Here is a 22,094-nt window from a genome sequence, read left to right on the forward strand (position 1 = left end):
ATCAGGCGGAATAGTTGTCAAATTAAAGAGCAAAAAAGACTCATGAAAAAGAGCTGTAGGGGTTTTCATTTTTTCAATTCGTTTTCAAAATTTTCAGGTTTAAAAATAAATACAGGTCTGAATTAATTCGCTCGGTTTGAATTTTCGGGTTTAGTCCAGTGTGATTTAGTCGGTTAAGTTGCTCAAAATTTTGGATTTGGTTCGGTTTATTCATTATCAAACACAAAAACACAAAAAAAGCCAACCTAAAGAAGGAACAACAAAAGACCTAAAAACCCTCTCGTCTTCTCTTCTTCTTCTTCTTCTTCTCCTTGCTCTCTCTTGTCGTCGGCGGCAGATTATTCAATCGTTAGGCTATCGTTCCGACACTCTACAGTCATTACAAACATTTCAATACAACAAAAACTCATCCTTTTCTTCTCTTATTAACCATAATTTCGGATTCCCTTTCTAAGTATACAGCTTTCCCAGAACGAGCTCTTGCAAAGCCAAAGAATGTAAGTATTTGTTTCTTTAGGGTTTTAGCGAATTCAATCTTAGTAAGTCATCTTCTTCTTTTTTCGACCTTTGTATAATTGCAGGTCGAGGATTTGTGTTAAGAATTTGCCAAAACATGTGAAAGAGGATCAACTTCGAGATCACTTTTCACAGAAAGGAGAAATCACTGACGCCAAATTGATGCGTTCCAAGTATACTTCTACTACTCTATCAAACTCCATTGTTCTCGCAACTAAATTTTGTACTTTTATTGATTGTTTTAATCTGAATCACACTCTGTTTTTTTTGGTGTGCTTTTTGCAGTGATGGTAAGAGTAGACAATTTGGTTTTATTGGATTCCGTAGTGCTCAAGAAGCTCAACAAGCTATTAAGTACTTCAACAATACTTATCTTGGTACTTCTCTTATCATTGTTGAGGTTTGTACTTAAAACTTTGACACTCTGTTTTAACTTCTTTACTAGTTAGGAACTCTGATTTAGACTTTCATTTGGCTTATAGATTGCTCACAAAGTTGGAGATGAGAATGCTCCTCGTCCGTGGAGTCGTCTTTCACATAAGAAAGAAGAGGAAGCTAAAAAATCTTCTAGTGAAGGCTTAAAAGATGGTAATGCTAAAGGAGGTAAAAAGAGGAAAGCAGAGGTTGATGATCCTGAATTTCAAGAATTTCTTGAGGTTCATCAGAGGAGTAAGTCGAAAATCTGGTCTAATGACATGTCGATTCCTCCTGCTCCTGAAGAAACCGGTAAAGAGAAGGTCTTGGTGAAGAAAGCAGATGAGCAAATAGTTTCCAATGGTGTTGAGCCTAAGAAAGCTAAAAAATCATCTGATACTGAAAAGACTAAAAAGAGCAAAGTTGTTGCTGCCAGTGATGATGTTTCTGATATGGAATACTTCAAGAGTAGGATTAAGAAAAATCTGTCTGATTCGGAGAGTGATAATGAATCTGAGGATAGTAGTGAAGATGAAGCTGGTGATGATGATGGTAAAGCTGAGACAGATGGTCAGGATGCTGATATTCGTTATTTTCCTATTGATGGCGATGTTGAAGCTGGCGGAGTTGGTAAAGATGATGATGGCGATGCCATGGAAGTAGAAGGTGATGGCAAGGTGGCTCAAGAATCGAAAGCTGTCAGTGATGATGTTCTTGACACTGGTCGCCTTTTCGTCCGTAACCTGCCTTACACTGCAACGTACTAGATCTTCTTGTTCATCTCATACACTTGTTTTCTGTTTATCTTTCTGTTATTCATCTTATACATCTCTGATTGTTGTCAATAATCTCATGCAATAGAGAAGAAGAGCTTATGGAACATTTTAGCACATTCGGTAAGATATCAGAAGTCCATCTTGTTCTTGACAAGGAGACAAAAAGGTCCAGGGGAATTGCCTACATCCTTTACCTGATTCCGGAATGTGCGGCAAGGTATTATTTATGTCAAAAAGTAGTTTTATTACTGCTGGTAACCCCTTGAGGTCTAAGTGCATGCTTTTCAAGAAGTAGCCTTGTGTTGAGCTCTAGCTGTTAGTTCAGGTTTTAAAACATTTGATGGTGATGCAGGGCAATGGAGGAATTAGATAACTCAAGTTTTCAGGGCCGGTTGTTGCATATTTTGCCAGCTAAGCACCGTGAAACATCTGATAAACAAGTGTCAGTGGCCTACCCTTTCTAAGTTTTGGTCTTCCAACTTGTAAATTTTTTTTGGACTAGCTTTTCTGTTAGTTGTTTAACATGGCCTTTTTCAACAGGAATGACACTTCTAACCTGCCAAAAACATTCAAGCAGAAGAGAGAGGAACAAAGAAAGGCATCTGAAGCTGGTGGAGATACAAAGGCTTGGAATAGTTTATTCATGCGACCCGATACTGTACGTTTTTCCTGTTTAAAGAATGCATCCTTTAGTGTTTTTTAAATATAGCTTGCTTCATGTTTTTTTTCTTTTCCTTTTTGTGTTGTAGATTCTAGAAAACATAGTCAGGGTGTATGGTGTAAGCAAGAGTGAGTTACTTGACCGTGAAGCTGAAGATCCTGCTGTACGCCTTGCTTTGGGAGAAACAAAAGTGATTGCGGAGACCAAAGAAGCCCTTGCGAAAGCTGGAGTAAATGTTACTTCTTTGGAAAAATTTGCTACAAGGAATGGTGATGAGAAAAACCGAAGCAAACATATCCTCTTAGTAAAGAATTTGCCATTTGCTTCCACTGAAAAGGAACTGGCTCAAATGTTTGGAAAATTTGGAAGTCTAGACAAAATTATCCTCCCTCCGACGAAGACGATGGCCTTGGTACTTTTCTTTCCATGTGTCCTACGTCAGTATATTGGACGAATAGTTAATTGCTCTCTAACCTGCCCTTAATTACATGACCTGCAGGCTGTGTTTCTGGAGCCGGCTGAGGCACGCGCAGCTCTTAAGGGAATGGCATACAAGCGTTACAAGTAAGCTTTAAAATTAACTTTAATGTTTACTAAATCAGGAGGGGAAGAACAACTTCTGTATTAATGTCTAAAATCCGTTTGTCTTTCCCTAAAGTGCTTCTTGGAGATAAATGACCATGCTAGTTAAAACTAAACTACTTCATCACATTTTCCTATTATCACAGAGATGCTCCCTTGTATCTGGAGTGGGCTCCTGGAAATATTCTTGAGCCAAAAAATCTTCCTGACACCAATGAAGAGAGAAGTGACATTGAAGAAAATGGCGTGAGAAGAGTCAACTTGGAGCAGCAGGTTGAAATCGATCCAGATGTAACTGAGGTATGTCCAGTTATGGTAGCTGTGAACGTTTTGAAATCATATGTTTTTTTTCTGTTTGAGTGGATACTAGCTATCAGAACTGAAAGGTAGTTGAGAAAATCTTGATTAGCTTAGGAAACTAAATTGGATATTAGTCTTACCTCGTGGGGCTATATGCGGGTTTAGTACTATCTATATAATTTCTGTTCATTAAATTTATGTATATAGATTTTTTTTTTTTTCTGATCCATTTTGTAGACAAAGAAAGTTGCATATGTATCTTTGAATTGGTATGTTCGTAACATATCCTTTAAATAATGCGTTATATTTCAGTCAAATGTCCTTAATGTTAAGAATCTGAGCTTCAAGACAACTGATGAGGGTTTGAAGAAGCATTTCACTAAACTGGTGAAGCAGGGAAAGATTCTCAGTGTCACGGTAAGTTGTTGTTCATTACTGACATATGGTCTTAACTGTGAGAGTCTGTTTTAATAATCTATTATTTTCCATTCTAAACAGATAATAAAGCATAAAAAGAATGAGAAGTATCTTTCAAGCGGTTATGGTTTTGTAGAATTCGACTCTGTAGAGACAGCCACCAGTGTCTACAGAGATCTACAGGTATATAATAGTTAAGTCTCTTTGCATATGTATATTTTAAAGTTGATTGGACTTGATGGAGTAGAGTGGCACTTTCTTCTTTGGCAGGGGACTGTTCTGGATGGGCATGCTTTGATCTTGAGATTCTGTGAAAACAAGCGGAGTGACAAGGTTGGAAAAGATTCAAACAAGGACAAACCTTGTACAAAGTTACATGTGAAAAATATAGCTTTTGAGGCAACCAAGAGAGAACTAAGACAGCTATTCAGTCCATTTGGACAGGTATGCACTTATCTTTAGGATAGAGTGATGTTATGGGCACAGCTTATTAGTTCTATGTTACAAACCATGAACACATACTGTTATTCTCGTATACTGGTCTTATGTGTGTAAAAATTCTTTTTGTTAGAGAAACTACATGGGTATGAAACATCTGACAACATTCCTGTTGTTTATGCAGATCAAGAGTATGAGGCTTCCAAAGAAGAATATCGGGCAATATGCTGGTTATGCTTTTGTTGAATTTGTGACAAAGCAAGAAGCCTTAAACGCTAAAAAAGCATTAGCCAGCACCCATTTCTACGGACGCCATTTGGTAAGTCTTATGTTGTGCGCTTGTCTCTCCCAAGCCAGATATCCTTTATTTATCCATTCTCTTTGACTGTCCATTTCAGGTGCTCGAGTGGGCTAACGATGACAATAGCATGGAAGCGATCAGGAAGCGTTCTGCTGCTAAGTTTGACGAAGAAAACGATAATGCAAGGAAAAGGAAAAGCTCGAAAGCTGTTGAAGGCAAAAATGAAGTTTGAGAGAATAATAGCTATAGTTTGTATTGACTGACCCATGGTGTTATAAGTCGCTTACTGTGATTCTCCATGGTTGAAATTTTGTTATCTACTGTTATATACAGTACAGATATTTCGTTCAACAGTTTATAAAAAACTTTTCATTGCTATTAATTTTGTCCCTTTATTTTTTACACAAGAAAATATATAATTATACTACTTAATAACTTTCCAATACAAGCAAAAGTAATCAATTCAAATGTAATCCAACAAGATCATACTTTACAATTACTATAGTTTGTTTTAGTGGTCCTCTCGCTACAGAGTTGATATCCCCTCTTTCCCACGATGCATGATAAAAGACACCACACATTTTTTTTTTTGGTCAAAAGAAAGAACACACATATCCCATGATTTGATTATAATAATAAAGACAAAAAATAGGCTAAAACCGGGGAGATAAAATAACATTTGCATGTCCTTAAATCTAGGAGAACACACCATTTAGGTTTTAAACAAACATAATTATGTTAACACAAACATAAAAACACACATAGGTTTCAAACAGACATAGATCTAAGTTAACACAGCCATAAACATAAATCGTTTACACAACCATAAAATGAGATACAGCTGTATATCTCATTCATCATCGTCTTCTTCTTCATCTGTTGTTGTTATGCAATCATAAGCTTCATACATGACACGGTCAATAAGCCTATCACAAGAACTCACCTCAGATCTGATGATGGTGAGAGTACGAAATGCCTCACTAGCTTCGGTGGTAGGAAGAGGGTGCAAAGCACTTAGATAGTCCTCAAGGGCATGATTCTTCAAAAACTTAAGAAGTTTTTTCGCATTGTCTCTATGCTCTGCTCGGAGTCGTCGGCTTTAGGTTGAACCACTGTATCATCAACGGCTAGGCCCTCTTCCATCAGACTTGAGTTTAACGCCAAGATGCATTTGCTGAGGCATCTGATCATAGCCCTCACTTCATCTCTAGTGGTAGTCTACAAAAACCTAAACAAACACACACACATATACAAAATGAACTCTTTCTTAGTCAAATGTACTACTTACAGTTCTTTTGATAAATGGTTTCACATCTCGAATTAGTTTCTTGGCAAAAGCTTCAGTTTCTTCTGTCAAAGTGTCCTTCAATGTTTCTACATCAGGGAGAGGAGGAGGAGATGTTACACTTTCAGCAGAAATGTCAGGAAAATCTGAATCATCAGAGCTCGACATACTGCATTTTGAGTTTGGAACTCTCCAACCCTAATTTTATATATATATACACTGTACACTACTATAACCAATTGCTCTATTCTTTTCATGTGATATGGGCCTTTTTACTTGTTTTTGGGCTTCCATAAAACTTTGCTTGTTCCCTTTTGTTTCATTTATTCTATAACCAACATATCTTCCACACACAAAAAAAAAGACTTTAGAATATTCGACAATGATCGCTAGTAAATAAGACGACAAATCTCTATAGTATTTTTAGAAGGATTTCTTGGCGGGTGGGGCAAAGTCGGTCGGATCTTCTCGGAGCCCCATCGGTTTGTATTTTTTGTTCATGAAAATTTTACTTGTGTTTTCACGCCCGACCCGGACCGCCCGGTCCGACCTTGAACCGTGACTCGAATACTTTTTCGGTTTGGGTTTAGTGCTAAAACCCGACAAGTTCAAAACCATAAAAATCCACAAAAACTCACCATTAACTCGTGACTCGGTGAACCGGTTGAACCGACCAGGGATCGGTTTTACAAAATTCTCTTGATTTTAGAATAAAATATGAGATTTTAGACTTTATTCAATCATTTTTAGAAAAAATTTCAGTTCTTAAACTCATTTGATGAAGACTTCACAATGCCGCCTTAAAAATGAATCGAATGGTGAGTGAAACATGCGATATTAGTTGTGTGAATTCACGATATTTTGTTAGTTTATCTCCTACTGGCTACTAGGTTCAATAAACTTTAGCAACTTTACAATCATCAGACATCAAAACTCAGATGGTTAAACAAAAGACATACAATTTATGCCAAAGTTTTGAAACTATAAAACATGAATCCTTTGGCATTATTTGGCTCAGAGAGGTAGAACAACATTTTCATAGGGAAAGTAGCTAATTACCTAAGCAAACAAGTGGTGAACATATAAATCTTGGGGAAAGTCTTCATCCTCATAAGCCAAGTAGAATCTTCACCGGGAGCATTTTGCAGCAACTAAGTTATTAGCAATCATAAGATTTTTAATTGTTAGTGCAATACGATCTTGATGGAACATTCATAACAAGTCCAAGAATATGAAAGCATTCAGTGAAATCTTTAGTAAGTGGCAAGGTTGATGAATAAACAGATAGACACTAGAGGTCACAAATACATTGTTTCTGAAAAACCCCAAATTTCATCGCCACTAACTAAAGTGTTGTTGTTATAATACAAGAAAGAAAGCAACTTTAATTAACCCATGAAAGAGGAGCACTAGTAGTAGTAGTAGTAAGTAGGAGGATGATGATTCTGATCAAATCTGTAAACGTTGTAATTCTTTGGCTGCTTCTTTGGCAGCTTCTTTGGCTTTGAATTTGGCTCTGTGCTTCCTACAAGCTTTGAGCATCATGTCCCTTAAACGCTCAGGTTGGCCTCTAACGAAATCTTCATTTCTAAATTCCATTTTCCCAGAGTCCGTCTTCTTAACTCTTGTAAAGCCCTACCACCAAAATATAACACAGAATCATAACTCGCACGACGACAGAGTGACATGATTCCAAAACTCGATTCGGAGGATATATAGAAAACTTACGTAATACTTGAGCTCGGAGAGAAACTCTGAGAGTTTGCCGCAATTGAATCTCAAGAGTATCTTACTGCGGATTCGCGCTTCCTCATTACACATGACGAAACCATTGTTGCTTTTGCTCCACGAGATTATTGGATCCGACGAAGGATCTTCCACAAGTTTATAAATTCCGATGTAGAATGTACCCAATCCATTTGGGAAATTTTGACCCATCTCTTAAGAATAACACTTGCAACCTAGAACAGAAGATGGTGAGAGAGATACACCAGTCCCAGATCCCTAACACGAAAGAAATATATCAAGGAACCCCAAACTCTGAAAGGACCTAGTTTCTTGTGAAAAAGGACCTTTTGGGGCCTGGGCTTACATTGAAGATGTGAAAATTGGCGAGCAAGAGACATGTTGTTTAGTTGTGAAAATTAAAAACAAAAACACCAAAACCTTTTCTTTTGTGTAATTCTAGTTATGGTGTTATTTCTCTTTTCTTTTAGTTCATTTTGATTTCGATCATAATTTATATATAAAATTTCAAAGGCTATGATTTGACTGTGAAATTTGTGCATATCCTACTACTAGTACTAGACAATGTCCGTTATAGATTGATTGGTGATCCCTCCTTACATTTCCTGTCCTCCTTCTAGCTATATCATATGACTTTGGAATGCTACTCTTACCTCCTCAGGAAGATCACTTGCCTCAAGGTTTGTAACGCAAAAATGCTCAAAAACGTTTTAGGTTATATATATAGTAGCAACAAGGGACGATCACACACACTCATGTAACTGGGAATCGATAACAGCATCAGTCAAGAAAATACTAGACGAGTAAAAGAGGAAAGTCCAAATACTAAGAGTTGAAAATATTTCTGTTATGACAAATCTTGGGGAAAGTCTCCCCACTTCACCAAAAAAAAAAAAAAATCTTGGGGAAAGTCTTGATCAGGTAGATCTCGCACAACAAAGTAGAATCTTCACCGGCAACTAAGTTATTGGCAATCATAAGATTTTTGATTGTTAGTGCAATAAGATCTTGATGATCATTCATATATAACAAGTCCAAGAATATGAAGCTTTTCAATTAAATCTATAGTAAGTGGCAAGTTCCAAACAACAAGTTCATAACAAATCAAATTTGTAAAACGTTGCAACTTGCAATTCCTTTGCTGCTTCTTTAGCTTTGAATTTGGCCCTGTGGTTCCTACAAGCTTTGAGCATCATGCCCATTAAACGCTCAGGTTGGCCTCTCACAAAATCTTCTTTCTAAGTTCCATTTCCCAAACTCCTTCTTCTTAACTCTTGTAAAGCCCTATAATACATAGCAGCAAGATTCAAAATCATTGCAAAAGAGAGATAATTCCAAAACTCGGAGGATTTGAACAAAAAAAACTTACATAATACTTGAGCTCGGGGAGAAACTCTGAGCGTTTTCCGCAATGGAATCTATTAAGTATACTGCGGATTCGCTCTTCCTCATTACACATGACGAAACCATTGTTGCTTTTGCTCACGGGATTACTGGATCCGATGAAGGATCTTCCACTAGTTTATACATTCCGATGTAGAATGAACCCAATCCATTTGGAAAATTTTGAGCCATGCCTTAAGAACAACACTTGAAACCTAGAACAGAAGATGGTGATACTTGAGAGACACGGATCCCAGATCTGACGCTCTCAGAACCCCAAAGTTCTGAGAATAACCAACCCTAAAACTCTATTTATAATTTTAATATGACTGACTACGTCAAGAAAGACCCTACAATGAATATGTGTCTTCATGGATGAGCTCGTAGCGATGAGCTCAAGTTGTAGAAGAAAACTTATCAATGTCATACACCAGGTCAAAGATCCTGAAATCTGCGGAAGCAGTTCCATTCTATTGGAGGCTATACAAAGAATTCGAAGACTATATAGAGAGAGAGGATGATAACTTTTACACATTCTAATATAAATCAAATCCAATTCGTCGACACTGGTTGATGCATAAACAGTTTATCACAACAAGATAACAAAAACCATTAGGAGTGTAACATGACTATCTCAAGAACTTGAGGTCATTATAACTAACGTAGTATAGAAGTTACTTGCTTCCCAAGCAAAGCCACTAAAGAGAATTGATACAAGAAAGCAACTTAAGAAAAGTTTATTCTAATCAAATCTGTAAACTTTGCATTTCCTTGACTGCTTCGTTTGCTCTCTGTTTCGCCCTACTCTTCCTCCAAGCTTTGTACATCATCGTCTTCAAACGCTCAGGTTGGCCTCTCACAAAATCTTCATTTCCGAATTCCATTTCCCCAGACCTCTTCTTAATTCTTCTGAAGTCCTACCAAATAATTCAACATAAAAGGATTCAAAACTGTACCTGACAACAAATAATGCTCTGACAATTATTATGATATATTTTGCTATGATAGTATATTAGTATTCATGTCTTTTAGTTGAAAAAACTTTTTCTTTAATTTGCAATTGCAACTAATAACGCTCTCTCAACCCTAAACCTAATGAAGATCGAATACTATTTTTCCTAAAGCTTCGTCGTTACCTCAAAGTATTTTCGTTAATTTTTTTTTTATATAATTGGTTTTCTATGTTTGTTTTTCAACCTCTGGAAATATGGGAAATTATTCCCAATATTAACCTTTTCTTTCTCAAAACTCAAAAAATCATGTTACTTGGTAGTTGGTTCATTCAAAGTTTATAGAAATTTACAAACATTTCAATAATCTTAGAGGACTTTGACACTTCACAAAAATCCTCTTCGAGAATGTCAAGAGTGAGTGATAAAGCTTTGCTTTTGTAGGCATGTTTGAGTTTATTTTAGAGTTTCTATAACTTGAAAATATTTGCGTTATGACAAATGGATCCATAGCCCCCTCACGCACTTAGTTACTTAGTTGAGTATTAGATTTATTTACAAAATAGTGGAGATCAAATCTCAAATACGTAAAACAAAGCAAAGAGACGCAAACACAGAAGTCCATAACTTTAAAGTGACCAAAAGATCTCTTTTTAAGAGAAGTGTGTGCCATTACACAATATAACTAAGCACAACAAGATGAGCTCACTGCCCTATCCATGGCCCTGTCTGGCAGAACCATTCCTGTTGGGTTTTCTGTTGGCTGTACTCGCGGTAGCCTTCTTGCTGTACCAGCCAAAAGAATAAGTATGATAGGGTTTAATATACGAGAGACAAAAATTGTGTGAACTGGTTATCAAAGTGTAAGGAAAGCTCACCGATTTCATAGAATATCTCTTTGACATTAGTAGCGGTTTTTGCTGAAGTTTCCATGAAGAAAAGACCGTTTTCCTGAGCATATGTTTGTGCATCCTGCAAAGGATCAAGAGTGTGAGATATCATCAGGAAATACGTGAATCAGTGAGATTCAGAAGCAAAGTTAAAGGGTGCGCACATTGTCTATGTATATAATGTCTACTTCATTAGAGATGCATATCTCTGACACACAACAGAACTGTGTTTTTCTGTCCTTTGCAAGTCACAACTGAACTTTAATGCACAACGTAAATGATTCTAACAGATACTTCAAAAGGATCAGTCTTGAGAAATGCTACTTATCTAAAATCTAGGCTTTTGGCATAAGACAGTAAAATATGGACTTGCGGGATTGCGGGATAAGAAAGGTCATATGAAAACATATATATCATTCTCCAAAGCTGGTTAGAGAAAACTGCACTATACTTCTTAATGAAACATTAACTGTCTATACAACAAGCCTAATTTATGATTTGTTAAGTGTGTGGGGTCGGTTTAGGTGGCTTGGTTTGTCAGGTTAATGTCAATAAGGTAGATTGTAATTTTACAACAAAGAGATATCACCTAATGTTCTGACTCCTGTCAAACGTGACATGTGAAATTTCAAAATACAGCTTAACACGTTCAACATGATGATCAGCTATTACACACACATAGCTCAACTTTATATTTGACAGTAAAATCCTAACCTCATAATGAGAAAAATCAGTCAGGACAGAGAAGGACTTGCTTACCTCTGCTGTCACCTTCCTTGCATCTAATAAATCAGATTTGTTTCCAGCAAGGGCCATGACCATATTAGGGTTACCTATTCACACAAATACATTTATTCAGTAAAACCCACAGACAGAAACTAAAGCTTGACGGTGCCTGCAACTGGAAGTCATAAACTAACAAAGAACTATCAAATCCAGAACTCAGCTATACAATACCTTGTGCCTGCAGTTCCTGAACCCATTTCTTTGCCCTCTCAAACGAAGCCTAAGAAGATAGCAAGAAAATCAAACAAACTTAATTTAATAGAATGCCACTAAATTGCATTTGCATCTACTTAATTTATTATGTACCTGATTCGTAACATCAAAAACAATGATTGCAGCAGCAGCACCTCTGTAGTACATTGGAGCCAAACTATGGTACCGTTCCTGACCCGCTGTATCCCAAATCTCAAACTTCACAGTGGCATCGTTCACAGCTAACGTTTGTGAGAAAAAAGCAGCACCAATGGTTGATTCCTATAACATAAACATATATCAAAGTCAAGAAGCACACACAGAATGTGAACAACAACATAAACATCAATAGAAGAGCCATTAACCTGGAATTCAACAAACTGATCTTTGACAAACCGTAACACAAGACTTGATTTTCCAGCACCAACATCTCCAAGCAACACCTGAAAGACTTAACCAAGTACACAGAAACAAATCAAAATAAGCAAAAAAAAAAAACAGAAACCAAATCAACACTGTTTGCAAGCACCGTGTTCAGATAAATCCCTAAAACCCTATTATGGAAAAACCTAAATCAAAATCGAACATAAACCCTAACAACAAAATCTGATCAAAGCTCTCCAATTCAACATCACGTATCAAAATTCTCCAAATTAGAAACAGAATCAAATCCAGAAAACTGAAAATCTAACAAAACGGGTCTGCAAATTCAATCAATTTTACGATCATCGGAGAGAGACAAACCAACCACAAGGGAACTCAAAAGAATCGAGCTAATAAGACTGACCAATTTGGCGTTAATGCTCTTGTTTCCAGCTGCAGCCATGGATTATCGATCTGAAGAGAATCGCAGGTCGATACGATAATCTTCAGCTCAAAACTGAGATTGAAGATCAAAAGACGACGGAGACACAAAAAGGTTAAAAAAAATTAGTGAGCGGAAACGCGTCGTCAACAACAACCAATCTCCTCCTCCTCAATTAATGTTGCTTTCTTTCTAGAACTAACAAAAAATACAAGTAAACAAATATTACACGGCAAGTTAATATGACACGAAAAAACTACGAATATAATCGTTGGCCCAATGTAGATTTAGGCCCAAGTCTTTTTGGGTTAAGTCCTCTATTGATTTCGTACATGGATTTAAGTATTCAGCATGCATAGGGACTGTTGTGGGAATAATGGGAATGAGATTTTGAACATAATTAGTGTATAAGCTAAAAGTTAGAAACAAACCATATCTTTGTTGCTTATAAACTTGTAAGATTCTTCATAAGAGTTTTATATTTACATAAAAAAAAAAACACAACTCTTTCTTCACTGTCTTTTCTCAAGAGTTTTCTTCAATCCCTTCACTATCTTACCAAACCAGATCAAGTTCATGACACTCAATGAAATCGGTACAACAAATACCAGTAGATAACCGAATGTATGCATCTCTATCACCTGCCGAAAAATCCATTGATCATCAATTCATTATCTCTAAACCTAACCAATACAACAGCAAAAAAAAAAAAAAAACAGAGTAATTCCTATTTTTCCTAAAGGCTAGACCGTTTGGTTTAGAGATAATCAAACCGAAATCTTGATTACCTGATCATAATGTGTGTAGACATGGTAAAACATGTAGATGAACAGAAGAATTCTTGCTGTCTGCAAACAAAACATCATTGCTATAAAAAAGGAGATCAAGTTTTCAGACATTTACAACGAAAAACAAAGGTTTTAAGAAACTCACCAACCAAGCAAAGAATATAGCAACTCCATTAACAAGATAAGCTTTAGATCGTTTCAAACCAGCAATGTCAAGGTACCATCTAAGATTGATCTCTGGTGTAGTCACTTCAGAGATTAAAACCATGTATGTGTAAAGCTGAGCCTCTCCAGAGAACAAAGAATACGCTACTGCTGTTCCAGATAAGCAGTGATGTAATATCTGAAACAAAAAACACAAGATTGTCAAGTAATTGAAGACCACATAAGCTTTCATGTGTCTAACTTACATATTCTGATCCTCCTAAAGAAGGGTATAACCAAAAGATCATTCCAAGATCCGCAAGAAAGTAACCAACTGATACCTATGCAAAAAACACATCACAACAAAGTACCATATAAGTTGATCAATGCTCATGAGTAGGACTTGTGAGATAAAATGAAGAAAGATCAAAACTTACTCCTAAACCAAAGGTAGACAGAGGCGAGTTACGAAACACCGTAAGGGTTTCAAGGCTTCTTTGGTCAGAAAACAAATCAGAGAAGAACGCAAAGTATAATGCCATGAATGAGATAAAGATCGCATGGACTGTAGAAATTCCCCTGTCAAGCCAAAGTGATAAGAGACTAGAGCATAACATATAAAGGCTGAAACAAGGAACCTATACATACCTGTTGTTCCATTCAATTCTCTTTATTTTTGTGAGAGCTGAGTATGATTTGACATGAATTGAGCTGAATAACTCCGTAAGATCATATACCTAAGAACATAAGCTACACTGTTTAAAAACAGAATGCAGAAAAAAGTGAAGTTTCTGCAATTGTAAGTGAAGAGAAGCAAAACTTACCAATTTGCAAAGACAGATTCCAACAAGAACAGAAGTATATGGAAGAAATGGATCTGCTAATAAATAGTGTTCAACAAAATACTCTGCTTGATTTTGGTAAGATTTGATCTCCATGACTGTCTCTAGTTCTCAATTTCTTCTTTGGTGAATGGTTTTAACTCTTCTTCTTCTACAGACTAATCACTTCTCTCAAGCTTTATCATCATCATTACTGAAATATAGAAAAGAAAGAGCAAAGTAAGAAACTTCATTTCTGAACAAAAAGTCTTTTCAAGGATTATACAAATGGTTTTGTGAATTACATCAGAAGAAACCACAAAAATCTTCGTTATACCCAAGAAGAAGATACTAAAAGACTCTGTTTTTATCGTTTGATCAGAGAAAATCCAATTTTGTAACAATAAGTTTAAACTTTAAAACGGACAAAAAGTAGAGACAGAAGCAATCAACACGTGAACCGCAAAAGGCTGCAGAAGAAACGCAAAGAAGATGAAGAAGGAGAAGGACGTTACAGAGACGATTATGAGAGAAGAAAAAAAGGGTTCTTTCTTCAGAGACTTCGAGAAATTATCCAAAGTTAAGAGAGTTTTTTACCAAGTAACTTGAAGCGCAAGAGGGTGCAGTAGTAATTAAAAAAACAAAACTACCAAAGTAGTTATCTTAAGAATAATCGAGAGAGAAGACAACTATTGACAAAGATAATTCAGTTTGGGTTTTGTTTTAAGGATATGCTTAATAGTTAATAACATGTAATTAGGGAGGAAACAAAGGAAGCAGAAAATGGTTGTATAAATTATGGATTCTGACCTTGTTAGACGATTTAAATCGAGTGTGCAGGAAAACCTAAGGGAGAATATGTTAATTATGAAATATTATATCTTTTATATTGAAAGCACCAAATCATCTTGTTTTTGGTTGTATCTTATATATAAAAGGGTAAGGTAGGTGGATTTTAGGAGGAGCCAAGGATTTGTTTTTTGTTTTTTCTTGCAGAAATTTGGTAATTTTGGCTTTTATAATTTTGTTACAAATAGTGAATAAAATATTAAAAAAATAAGAGAAAAAAATATTTAAAGATATAGTGAATAAGATTTAACTTCATTGTTATAATCTATATTTAATAATTTACTTATAATTATAATTAAAAATTCACTTAAATAAGACATATTAAGATCTTTGAAAATAATTTATATTGTAATTTACTGTCAAAAGGTTTTGAAAAAAACAACATTTGAAAAATAATCAAAACAAATATAAAATTCATCCGAGTAAGCCACAAGTTTTATATAAAGCTGTTTTACAAAGAAAAATCATTCCTCTCAAACATAACAAATAGTCAAACAAAACATATGCAAGTTAAACAAGAGTCAAGTTATCTTTTTCCATCATGTTGAACTAAAATCTAAATGCACTTAAGATAGTCAGAAATATTTTGAAACTAAAACTAGTGATTAAAAGAATACTTGTTATTATATGTTTGGTAGGCGTTTTAGCTTGAAGATGATGACCTAACATGAATTGAATCTACCATGGACCACTTGAAATTGACCTAATAAAAAAGTTACATATCTATAAAATCAAAAATCAGAAAGACGAACAAACCATTTATGCTCGTGAAGAAAACTCACCGTTTCTTGCTGCCTTTATCTTGCATACATATAGTCAGCTCAAAGAAATCACCACTTGGTTGGGTTTTGAAGTCGTTTTATAGTGATATACTTGAAGAATTTGTAACGCTCGTGATAATAACACGATTTCGTGTGATATGTTTATCACTTTTGACAAGTCTAAACTTGACAAGTCTATTAATTCGGTATCAAAAGAGGAATAATAATATCTCACGTCAAGTCTTTTAAGGCCAAGTGTTGATGATGCACTAATTGGTACCTTTATGATATTTCGGAAACTCTTAGGCACATATTGAAGTATAGAAAAATAAGATTATGGTCGTTTCGGATATATTATAAACGTTTAGGGGCTTCTCTGAAATTTCCACCTTAATTTGAAGCCAGAACAAGGTTTAAGCAAAGTAACTGAGATTTGGCTATGAACCCTAAGAATCTTGGGAAAATGGTTGATTCAAATGCTTAATAAGCCCTAATTTCAGGTAAATTTCTTACTTGAAAGAGTAAGCATTGAGAATTCTTCATAGCTCTCTATTTGATTGTGACTTTCACCTGTTTCTCTTTGTTGTTAGGTTGCGATGTTATTATCCAGAAATCAGAGAAGAGTTCATAAACTGTTGAATATGATTTCAAATCTCAACTACTGTATAACTTTCTCATCTATTCCTCGTCAAAACCCAGTTCAAAGGTTCGACCTTTCTCGTGTTTCAGTTCCATTTCGGAGTTTTCAGATTGAAAGCTGTGTTCGTCAGGATAAATCTAAGTTACAACAACACTCGTCTCACTTACCAACTAGGTTTTTCGTTAATCCGGTATCAAGGGCTAGTAGGAATCAAGCTCAAGAAGCTCTTTTTGATTACTTGCATTATACTAGAAGCTTTACTTTTACTGATGCAGAGCATATAAGTAAGAATTCTCCTTGTTTTATGTCGACTTTGTTGTCTAAGATTGATGATAATCAGAAAGATGTATCCAAGGGATTGACTAAGTTCCTTAGGTACAATCCGATAAACGAGTTTGAACCGTTTTTCGAGAGTTTGGGTTTGTGTCCTTATGAGTTTGAAACGTTTCTTCCACGGAAGCTAATGTTTTTGAGTGATGATGGTATCATGTTTGAGAACTTTCATGCTCTTTGCAACTATGGGATCCCGCGTGGTAAGATTGGCCGTATGTATAAAGAAGCGAGAGAGATTTTTAGATATGAATCTGGGATGTTGGCGATGAAGCTAAGGGGTTATGAGAATTTGGGTCTTAGTAAGGCTACAGTTATTAAGTTAGTTACTAGTTGCCCTTTGCTACTGGTTGGTGGGATTGATGCTGAGTTTTCTTCTGTAGTTGATAAGTTGAAAGGGTTACAAGTAGGATGTGATTGGCTTGGGCGGTACTTGTCTGACCGGAAAACATATAGCTGGCGCAGAATTCTGGAGACAATAGAGTTTCTTGATAAAGTGGGATGTAAAGAGGAGAAGTTGAGTAGTCTTTTGAAAACGTATCCAGCTTTGGTAATCGAAGGCTCCGGAAAGAAATTCTATGTTCTGTTTGGTAGGTTGTTTAAAGCGGGGCTTCAAGTGAATGAGATTTATAGGCTATTTATAGACAATCCAGAGATGTTGTCAGACAAATGCGTGAAAAATATTCAGAAGACGTTGGATTTCTTGATTGCTATTAGAATGGAAACGCAGTTTATCACGAAGATTTTGCTGAGTCATATGGAGCTTATTGGTTCATGCTCTCTGCCAGCACCTAGAACTGCTTGTCTTAGTTTGAATGTTAAACAAGACGAGCTATGTAAGATCTTAAAGAAAGAGCCTTTGAGATTGTTTTGTTTTGTTTCTACAACGAAGAAGAGAAAAAGCAAACCTCTTTCGGAAGACTCGAGGAAATACTTAGAGAAGACAGAGTTTTTGTTGAGGCTAGGGTATGTAGAAAACTCGGATGAGATGGTGAAGGCTCTAAAACAGTTTCGAGGGAGGGGAGATCAGCTACAGGAGAGATTTGATTGCCTTGTGAAAGCCGGTTTAAACTATAATGTGGTTACTGAGATCATCAGGCATGCTCCGATGATACTTAACCTGTCTAAAGATGTCATAGAGAAAAAGATACATTCCTTAACCGAACTTCTTGGCTATCCAATTGAATCATTGGTAAGGTTCCCGGCATATCTGTGTTATGATATGCAGAGGATACATCACAGATTCTCAATGTATTTATGGTTGAGGGAAAGAGATGCAGCAAAGCCAATGCTGTCACCAAGCACTATTCTCACTTGCGGTGATGCCCGGTTTGTGAAGTATTTTGTCAATGTCCACCCTGAAGGTCCAGCCATTTGGGAAAGTATAAACCAATCATCTACCTGAAGTTAAGGTTATTGGCACTATTTCTTGAATTTAGTACAACTGAGACAGTGAAGGGTTTTTGATATCAATGCCACCTAATGAATCAAAAGGAAGAGTTTGGAGAATTCCGGAACAGAGAGATCCATTAGTGTTAGCCGATGCTTGTGAAAGAGCAAATGAAGTATGTGCTGAGTTACAGATTTGATGCAGATCTAAAATGTTGCGTGAATTCATTGGAAATATTCTTTAGATAGTACTGAGAAGATCTGCAAATTGTTTGTTGGAATATTCCTCCTTAGCCGTCCTACAACATCTGTCCTGCAACATCTGTCCTGTAAACAAACAGATGGACACGCATAACATTCGAAGGAGACAGTACTGATGATTTGTCCAGAGTCTGTTACAGGTTACTGAAAGATCTCTCATGTGATTCATATACTCTTTAGTAATAGTTAGCTTGTGTTATGTAATTGACTGCTTCAGTTCAGGTCTAAAGGAAAGCAAATATTTTTGTAACAATTGAAGACATAAATCCAAGTAGTAGAATTTTCTGACCAAATAAGCAAGCAATATGTTCTAAATGATTTGGATTCAGAGCATCATATTTTTCCTTTACACATTTTAAAAATCAAAATCCCTTGTAATACAAATTGAACCTAAAGCCAAAATGGGATCTTCAATCTTTTCAAAGGAACTATCTCTATTCTCTAGTTCCTGTTTTGCTATCAGAAGCAGGCTTAGATTTTGGTATTGAGATTAATTCAACACGAGGATCTTTCCCCTGAGAAAGTGCCTGTTTAGTAATTCTCTTGCAAGAAGCTTGAAAATCTTTTAACTAGCTTAACATTTTTCTTGTGCTTCTCGTTCTGCTCAATCGTTGCTTCGATTTCACTTCCATATATTACAATTTTCTGACTAAAGAAAGAAGCAAAGCAAAAAGGAAAGGTTTTGCTTTATACATTTCAAAAATCCATCTCCTTTAATACAAAATCAAACCTAAACCATGTAATAAACCTGAATACCAAAATGGGATCTCCACTGTTTTCTAAACCAAAACCTATAAAATAGCTAATTTCTTCCAAGGAACTATCTCTAGTAGCATTACTTATCTGGGACAAGATCATGTTGGATTCTCTAAGGCTTCTCTAAGAGAAGAAGCTGGTGATGAAGAAGAAAGACAAGACCGCGCGACTTTGTCTTTGCTATATGCTTTTTTAACGTCGTTCTTCAGCTCGTTATATCTCATCCTCTTCTGTCTTCTCTCTTTCACAGTGCCTTTCTCGGGATACGACATATCAGGGATTTCTTCGTCCATATACTGATCCATGTACTTATCCAGAACCTCATAACAAGATGGGAAGTATCTCCGACCTGTCTCAACTGCGTTGTTGAACGGTTTCGAATCAGTCAATCTTGTGGTCAGAGAATAAAACTTGAAAGTACATTTCCTTAAGCTTTTACCTGTTTTCATGAGGGCTTTCATACGTGTAAGCATTCTTTTCGTTTGCACATAAGGCGTTTCATTTAAATCGACTTTACCCAAGTTTTCAGTTGTATCATTTGATGGAGGTGGAGTTAGAAGACCTGTGCACTCGCTTGTCCCTTCAACATTAGCAACGTCCATAGCCACATTGGCTTCTGCTGGGAAGAACAACTGAGCAAGTCCCACTGCAATGACACATACAAGAATTCAATAAAGAGACATCAACCTTAAGCTATGAGAAATATATATATCGACTAGGTCAATACCTCGCTTTTCTAAGTATAACAACCTCATTTGGAGATCCTCGGGCATCGAATGGGAACAAGTGGGTGTATCCCCACTAACCAATGGATTCCTTCTAATTTCCCTTTCCAAGATATCGATGCATAAGCGGTATTTACTAGGTTCTTTCCTTGAGGTTTTGGTATGATAATCTTTCGGCCTAGTGAGTCTCCTACATATATTTACCGCACTGCGTCCATCAAACGTGAAATCTGAAGCATTAGCTCCTTTTTGAATAAGTGGTATGATAATTGTTGGCTCTCTACGCATAGCAGCAATATGAAGAACCGTATACCCCCTGGAATTTCTGAAATTAACATCAGCCATATCTAGATCAAGAACCTGTGTCACAACTTTCGGATCACTGTATGCCACTGCATAATGTAGACCATTGGCTTGGTCTAGAGTTATATCTGACTCAGTCAAAAGAAGCTTCACGAGTTCTACATCATCTGAATCCAATGCCTTGAGTACTTTCCCTGTTCTCTCTATCGATTTATCCTCCACCTCGGGTATGTTCACCGACTTAACTCGAAGCTGTTTGATTTTTTCCAATACTTCTAAAGGAAGCTCCTTTTCGATACAGAATCTGTCTAAGTCTGATCTCGCCACTCTCTCAATGCATTGATCAAGAAGCTGTGTCAAATCACAATGAAACGCAACTAAGAGGATAGGAAGAACATTCTCTACTAGTGACTTCTCAACATAGTTACGAAGCTTCCGCTGCAGACACAACAACACACAACATTACAGCCTTGACCAATCAAGAACAGATTATTTACCAGCAAAATCACAAAGAAACTTTATCTCAAACCTGAAATGACGAAACAAGATCCGGGATTTGGAACACAAATGAAGCATACATCAACTCAACAGCAAAATCAATGGCCGGTTTACAAGAATCATGAGCACAAACTGAATCAACACAAGTTGAAACCTCGATAGGAAAAGGCTTTAACCTCCCAGTGTAGATATAGCTCAAGAAATGCAGAAATGCCTCACGTCCCACATTTCCATATGGTAATAAATCTTTCATTTGATACTTAGGTTTCTTCTCACTACTATCTTTATCTTTCTTAAACAGATCAAGAAAAAACTTGCTCCTAGCAGCTAAAACACATCTATGAACACTCACAGGGTTAGCTTCTTCTTCAATGATGATCTCTGCGTCAGTGTAATCGCAATCTGGATTAGTGAGAAGCTGCTCCAAGTTAGAGCTGAGCTCTTCAAGATTAGCAGCTGAGTGATAAGTAGTAACAACAGGAGAAGGGTTTGATAAGTGAGAAGATGTGAAACTTATAGATGAAGATGGCTCTATTGCAGTTGCAGCCATTTTGTTCCCCAGAAGTATCACTCAAAGACTCTGTTTTTGATCTTCAAATCCCCAAGGATACAAAAACCCTAAATCTAAATCCAATGACAAGGATCAAATTTTGAGAAGTGATTGGATCAAAAACAATACAGAGAAGATCATAGATATGAAATTAATCAAGCCCTGAAGAAAAGATCCAAACTTTATGAAAGAACATTCTAATGAATCAATGTGAAGAACAAAGTCAATTCGAGAAATGCTTCAAAAAGTCAACGAAAATGGCGGATGAGAAAAAAAAACTAAATGAAACTTAAATCATAAGAGAAAGAACTGAATAGATGGGTAGTCTTCAAAATCATTGCACAAATGAAAAAGATTTCAAGAAGAAGAAGACAATCTCAGAACAGATGGGAGAAAAAAATCAGAGGTTTATCTAAAAGCTAAAGGTGAGAAATAAGAAGACTGACCAAATAGTAAAGTCTTTGGAGAATAGTAAAGAAAGAGCCAATTCCTAATCCAATCTCCTAAATTTTGTGACGACGATTCAAAAACCGTAAGCAATGTCGTCAGCAATTGAAGACGACTTGAGTTGTGGTGAAGTGGGTCTATGACGTCTTAAATAACGTCAGCTTTGAGAAATATACACAAAATGCTAAGTAGATTGATGATAAGTGGACCCTTTCTAATAAGGTCATAACTTATAAAATGGGTTATGTTATGTCTACACAAAAACTCAAGATAATGCAAGAGTAGATTGATGATAAGTGGACCCTTTTTAATGGGTTCTGTATTTTATTTGAAGAGCATGAATAATTGAATTTATCAAACTTTTTCTTTACTTGGTAGTTGGTATATATA

The 22,094-nt window shown here is 36.2% G+C and overlaps 7 protein-coding genes, 1 long non-coding RNA gene and 1 pseudogene across 17 annotated transcripts; 3 read left to right on the forward strand and 6 right to left on the reverse strand.

Moving 5' to 3' along the window:
• Positions 1-215: 215 nt before the first annotated feature.
• Positions 216-4,787, forward strand: AT4G19610 (nucleotide/nucleic acid binding protein). The gene is made up of 15 exons (NM_118081.4): positions 216-497; positions 582-689; positions 802-916; positions 999-1,690; positions 1,792-1,923; positions 2,059-2,148; positions 2,247-2,364; positions 2,456-2,779; positions 2,867-2,931; positions 3,096-3,249; positions 3,562-3,666; positions 3,748-3,849; positions 3,937-4,110; positions 4,289-4,423; positions 4,503-4,787. Coding segments are annotated over exons 1-15 (2,451 nt in total). The 5' UTR covers positions 216-495; the 3' UTR covers positions 4,638-4,787.
• A 659-nt stretch (positions 4,788-5,446) lies between these two features.
• AT4G19620 (uncharacterized protein) lies at positions 5,447-5,858 on the reverse strand (the record flags this gene model as incomplete). Its single annotated transcript, NM_118082.1, has 2 exons — positions 5,447-5,623; positions 5,694-5,858. 2 exons carry the CDS (start codon positions 5,856-5,858, stop codon positions 5,447-5,449), a joined length of 342 nt encoding a protein of 113 aa, NP_193697.1.
• Positions 5,859-6,936: 1,078 nt separating this feature from the next.
• Positions 6,937-7,697, reverse strand: AT4G19630 (winged-helix DNA-binding transcription factor family protein). The gene is made up of 2 exons (NM_118083.5): positions 7,419-7,697; positions 6,937-7,325 (listed from the first exon to the last, which is right to left on the reverse strand). Exons 1-2 carry the CDS (start codon positions 7,626-7,628, stop codon positions 7,140-7,142), a joined length of 396 nt encoding a protein of 131 aa, NP_193698.2. The 5' UTR covers positions 7,629-7,697; the 3' UTR covers positions 6,937-7,139.
• An 833-nt stretch (positions 7,698-8,530) lies between these two features.
• Positions 8,531-9,011, reverse strand: AT4G19633 (annotated as a pseudogene). The gene is made up of 2 exons: positions 8,806-9,011; positions 8,531-8,720 (listed from the first exon to the last, which is right to left on the reverse strand).
• A 479-nt stretch (positions 9,012-9,490) lies between these two features.
• On the forward strand, positions 9,491-9,725 carry AT4G06905. Its single transcript, NR_142056.1, has one exon. It is a non-coding gene; the product is annotated as an other RNA (long non-coding RNA).
• Positions 9,726-10,209: 484 nt separating this feature from the next.
• Positions 10,210-12,762, reverse strand: ARA7 (Ras-related small GTP-binding family protein). 3 transcript variants are annotated; one of them, NM_001341360.1, is made up of 7 exons: positions 12,425-12,685; positions 12,003-12,080; positions 11,752-11,919; positions 11,617-11,665; positions 11,419-11,492; positions 10,648-10,893; positions 10,210-10,555 (listed from the first exon to the last, which is right to left on the reverse strand). In NM_001341360.1, exons 1-6 carry the CDS (start codon positions 12,461-12,463, stop codon positions 10,852-10,854), a joined length of 450 nt encoding a protein of 149 aa, NP_001327978.1. In that variant the 5' UTR covers positions 12,464-12,685; the 3' UTR covers positions 10,210-10,555; positions 10,648-10,851. The 3 variants fall into 3 exon arrangements, with proteins under 3 accessions (NP_001327978.1, NP_193699.1, NP_001327977.1); NM_118084.5 differs by having other exon boundaries at positions 10,212-10,555; positions 10,648-10,741; positions 12,425-12,762; NM_001341361.1 differs by having other exon boundaries at positions 10,212-10,555; positions 10,648-10,741; positions 10,824-11,492; positions 12,425-12,762.
• A 9-nt stretch (positions 12,763-12,771) lies between these two features.
• AT4G19645 (TRAM, LAG1 and CLN8 (TLC) lipid-sensing domain containing protein) lies at positions 12,772-15,845 on the reverse strand. Of its 5 annotated transcripts, none has more exons than NM_001341363.1 (8): positions 15,827-15,845; positions 14,199-14,409; positions 14,023-14,111; positions 13,812-13,953; positions 13,641-13,715; positions 13,376-13,573; positions 13,231-13,290; positions 12,772-13,083 (listed from the first exon to the last, which is right to left on the reverse strand). In NM_001341363.1, the coding sequence occupies exons 2-8, from the start codon at positions 14,310-14,312 to the stop codon at positions 12,955-12,957; spliced, it is 807 nt and encodes a 268-aa protein (NP_001327980.1). In that variant the 5' UTR covers positions 14,313-14,409; positions 15,827-15,845; the 3' UTR covers positions 12,772-12,954. The 5 variants fall into 5 exon arrangements, with proteins under 5 accessions (NP_001327980.1, NP_001327979.1, NP_849545.1 ...); NM_001341362.1 differs by lacking the exon at positions 15,827-15,845 and adding an exon at positions 15,006-15,035; NM_179214.2 differs by lacking the exon at positions 15,827-15,845 and adding an exon at positions 14,501-14,976.
• AT4G19650 (Mitochondrial transcription termination factor family protein) lies at positions 14,688-19,012 on the forward strand (the record flags this gene model as incomplete). Of its 2 annotated transcripts, NM_118085.4 has the most annotated exons (4): positions 14,688-14,774; positions 16,396-16,511; positions 16,555-16,619; positions 16,721-18,728. In NM_118085.4, 4 exons carry the CDS (start codon positions 14,688-14,690, stop codon positions 18,178-18,180), a joined length of 1,728 nt encoding a protein of 575 aa, NP_193700.2. In that variant the 3' UTR covers positions 18,181-18,728. The 2 variants fall into 2 exon arrangements, with proteins under 2 accessions (NP_193700.2, NP_001328981.1); NM_001341365.1 differs by lacking the exon at positions 14,688-14,774 and adding an exon at positions 16,207-16,305 and having other exon boundaries at positions 16,396-19,012.
• Positions 19,013-19,279: 267 nt separating this feature from the next.
• NPR4 (NPR1-like protein 4) lies at positions 19,280-21,825 on the reverse strand (the record flags this gene model as incomplete). 2 transcript variants are annotated; one of them, NM_118086.3, is made up of 4 exons in its annotated part: positions 20,739-21,825; positions 19,909-20,647; positions 19,621-19,827; positions 19,280-19,539 (listed from the first exon to the last, which is right to left on the reverse strand). In NM_118086.3, exons 1-4 carry the CDS (start codon positions 21,255-21,257, stop codon positions 19,280-19,282), a joined length of 1,725 nt encoding a protein of 574 aa, NP_193701.2. In that variant the 5' UTR covers positions 21,258-21,825. The 2 variants fall into 2 exon arrangements, with proteins under 2 accessions (NP_193701.2, NP_001328027.1); NM_001341366.1 differs by having other exon boundaries at positions 19,280-19,827; positions 20,739-21,806.
• Between the last annotated feature and the right edge of the window lie 269 nt (positions 21,826-22,094).

Source organism: Arabidopsis thaliana, chromosome 4, assembly GCF_000001735.4.
Source record: "Arabidopsis thaliana chromosome 4, partial sequence".
NCBI classification, from domain to species: domain Eukaryota; kingdom Viridiplantae; phylum Streptophyta; class Magnoliopsida; order Brassicales; family Brassicaceae; genus Arabidopsis; species Arabidopsis thaliana.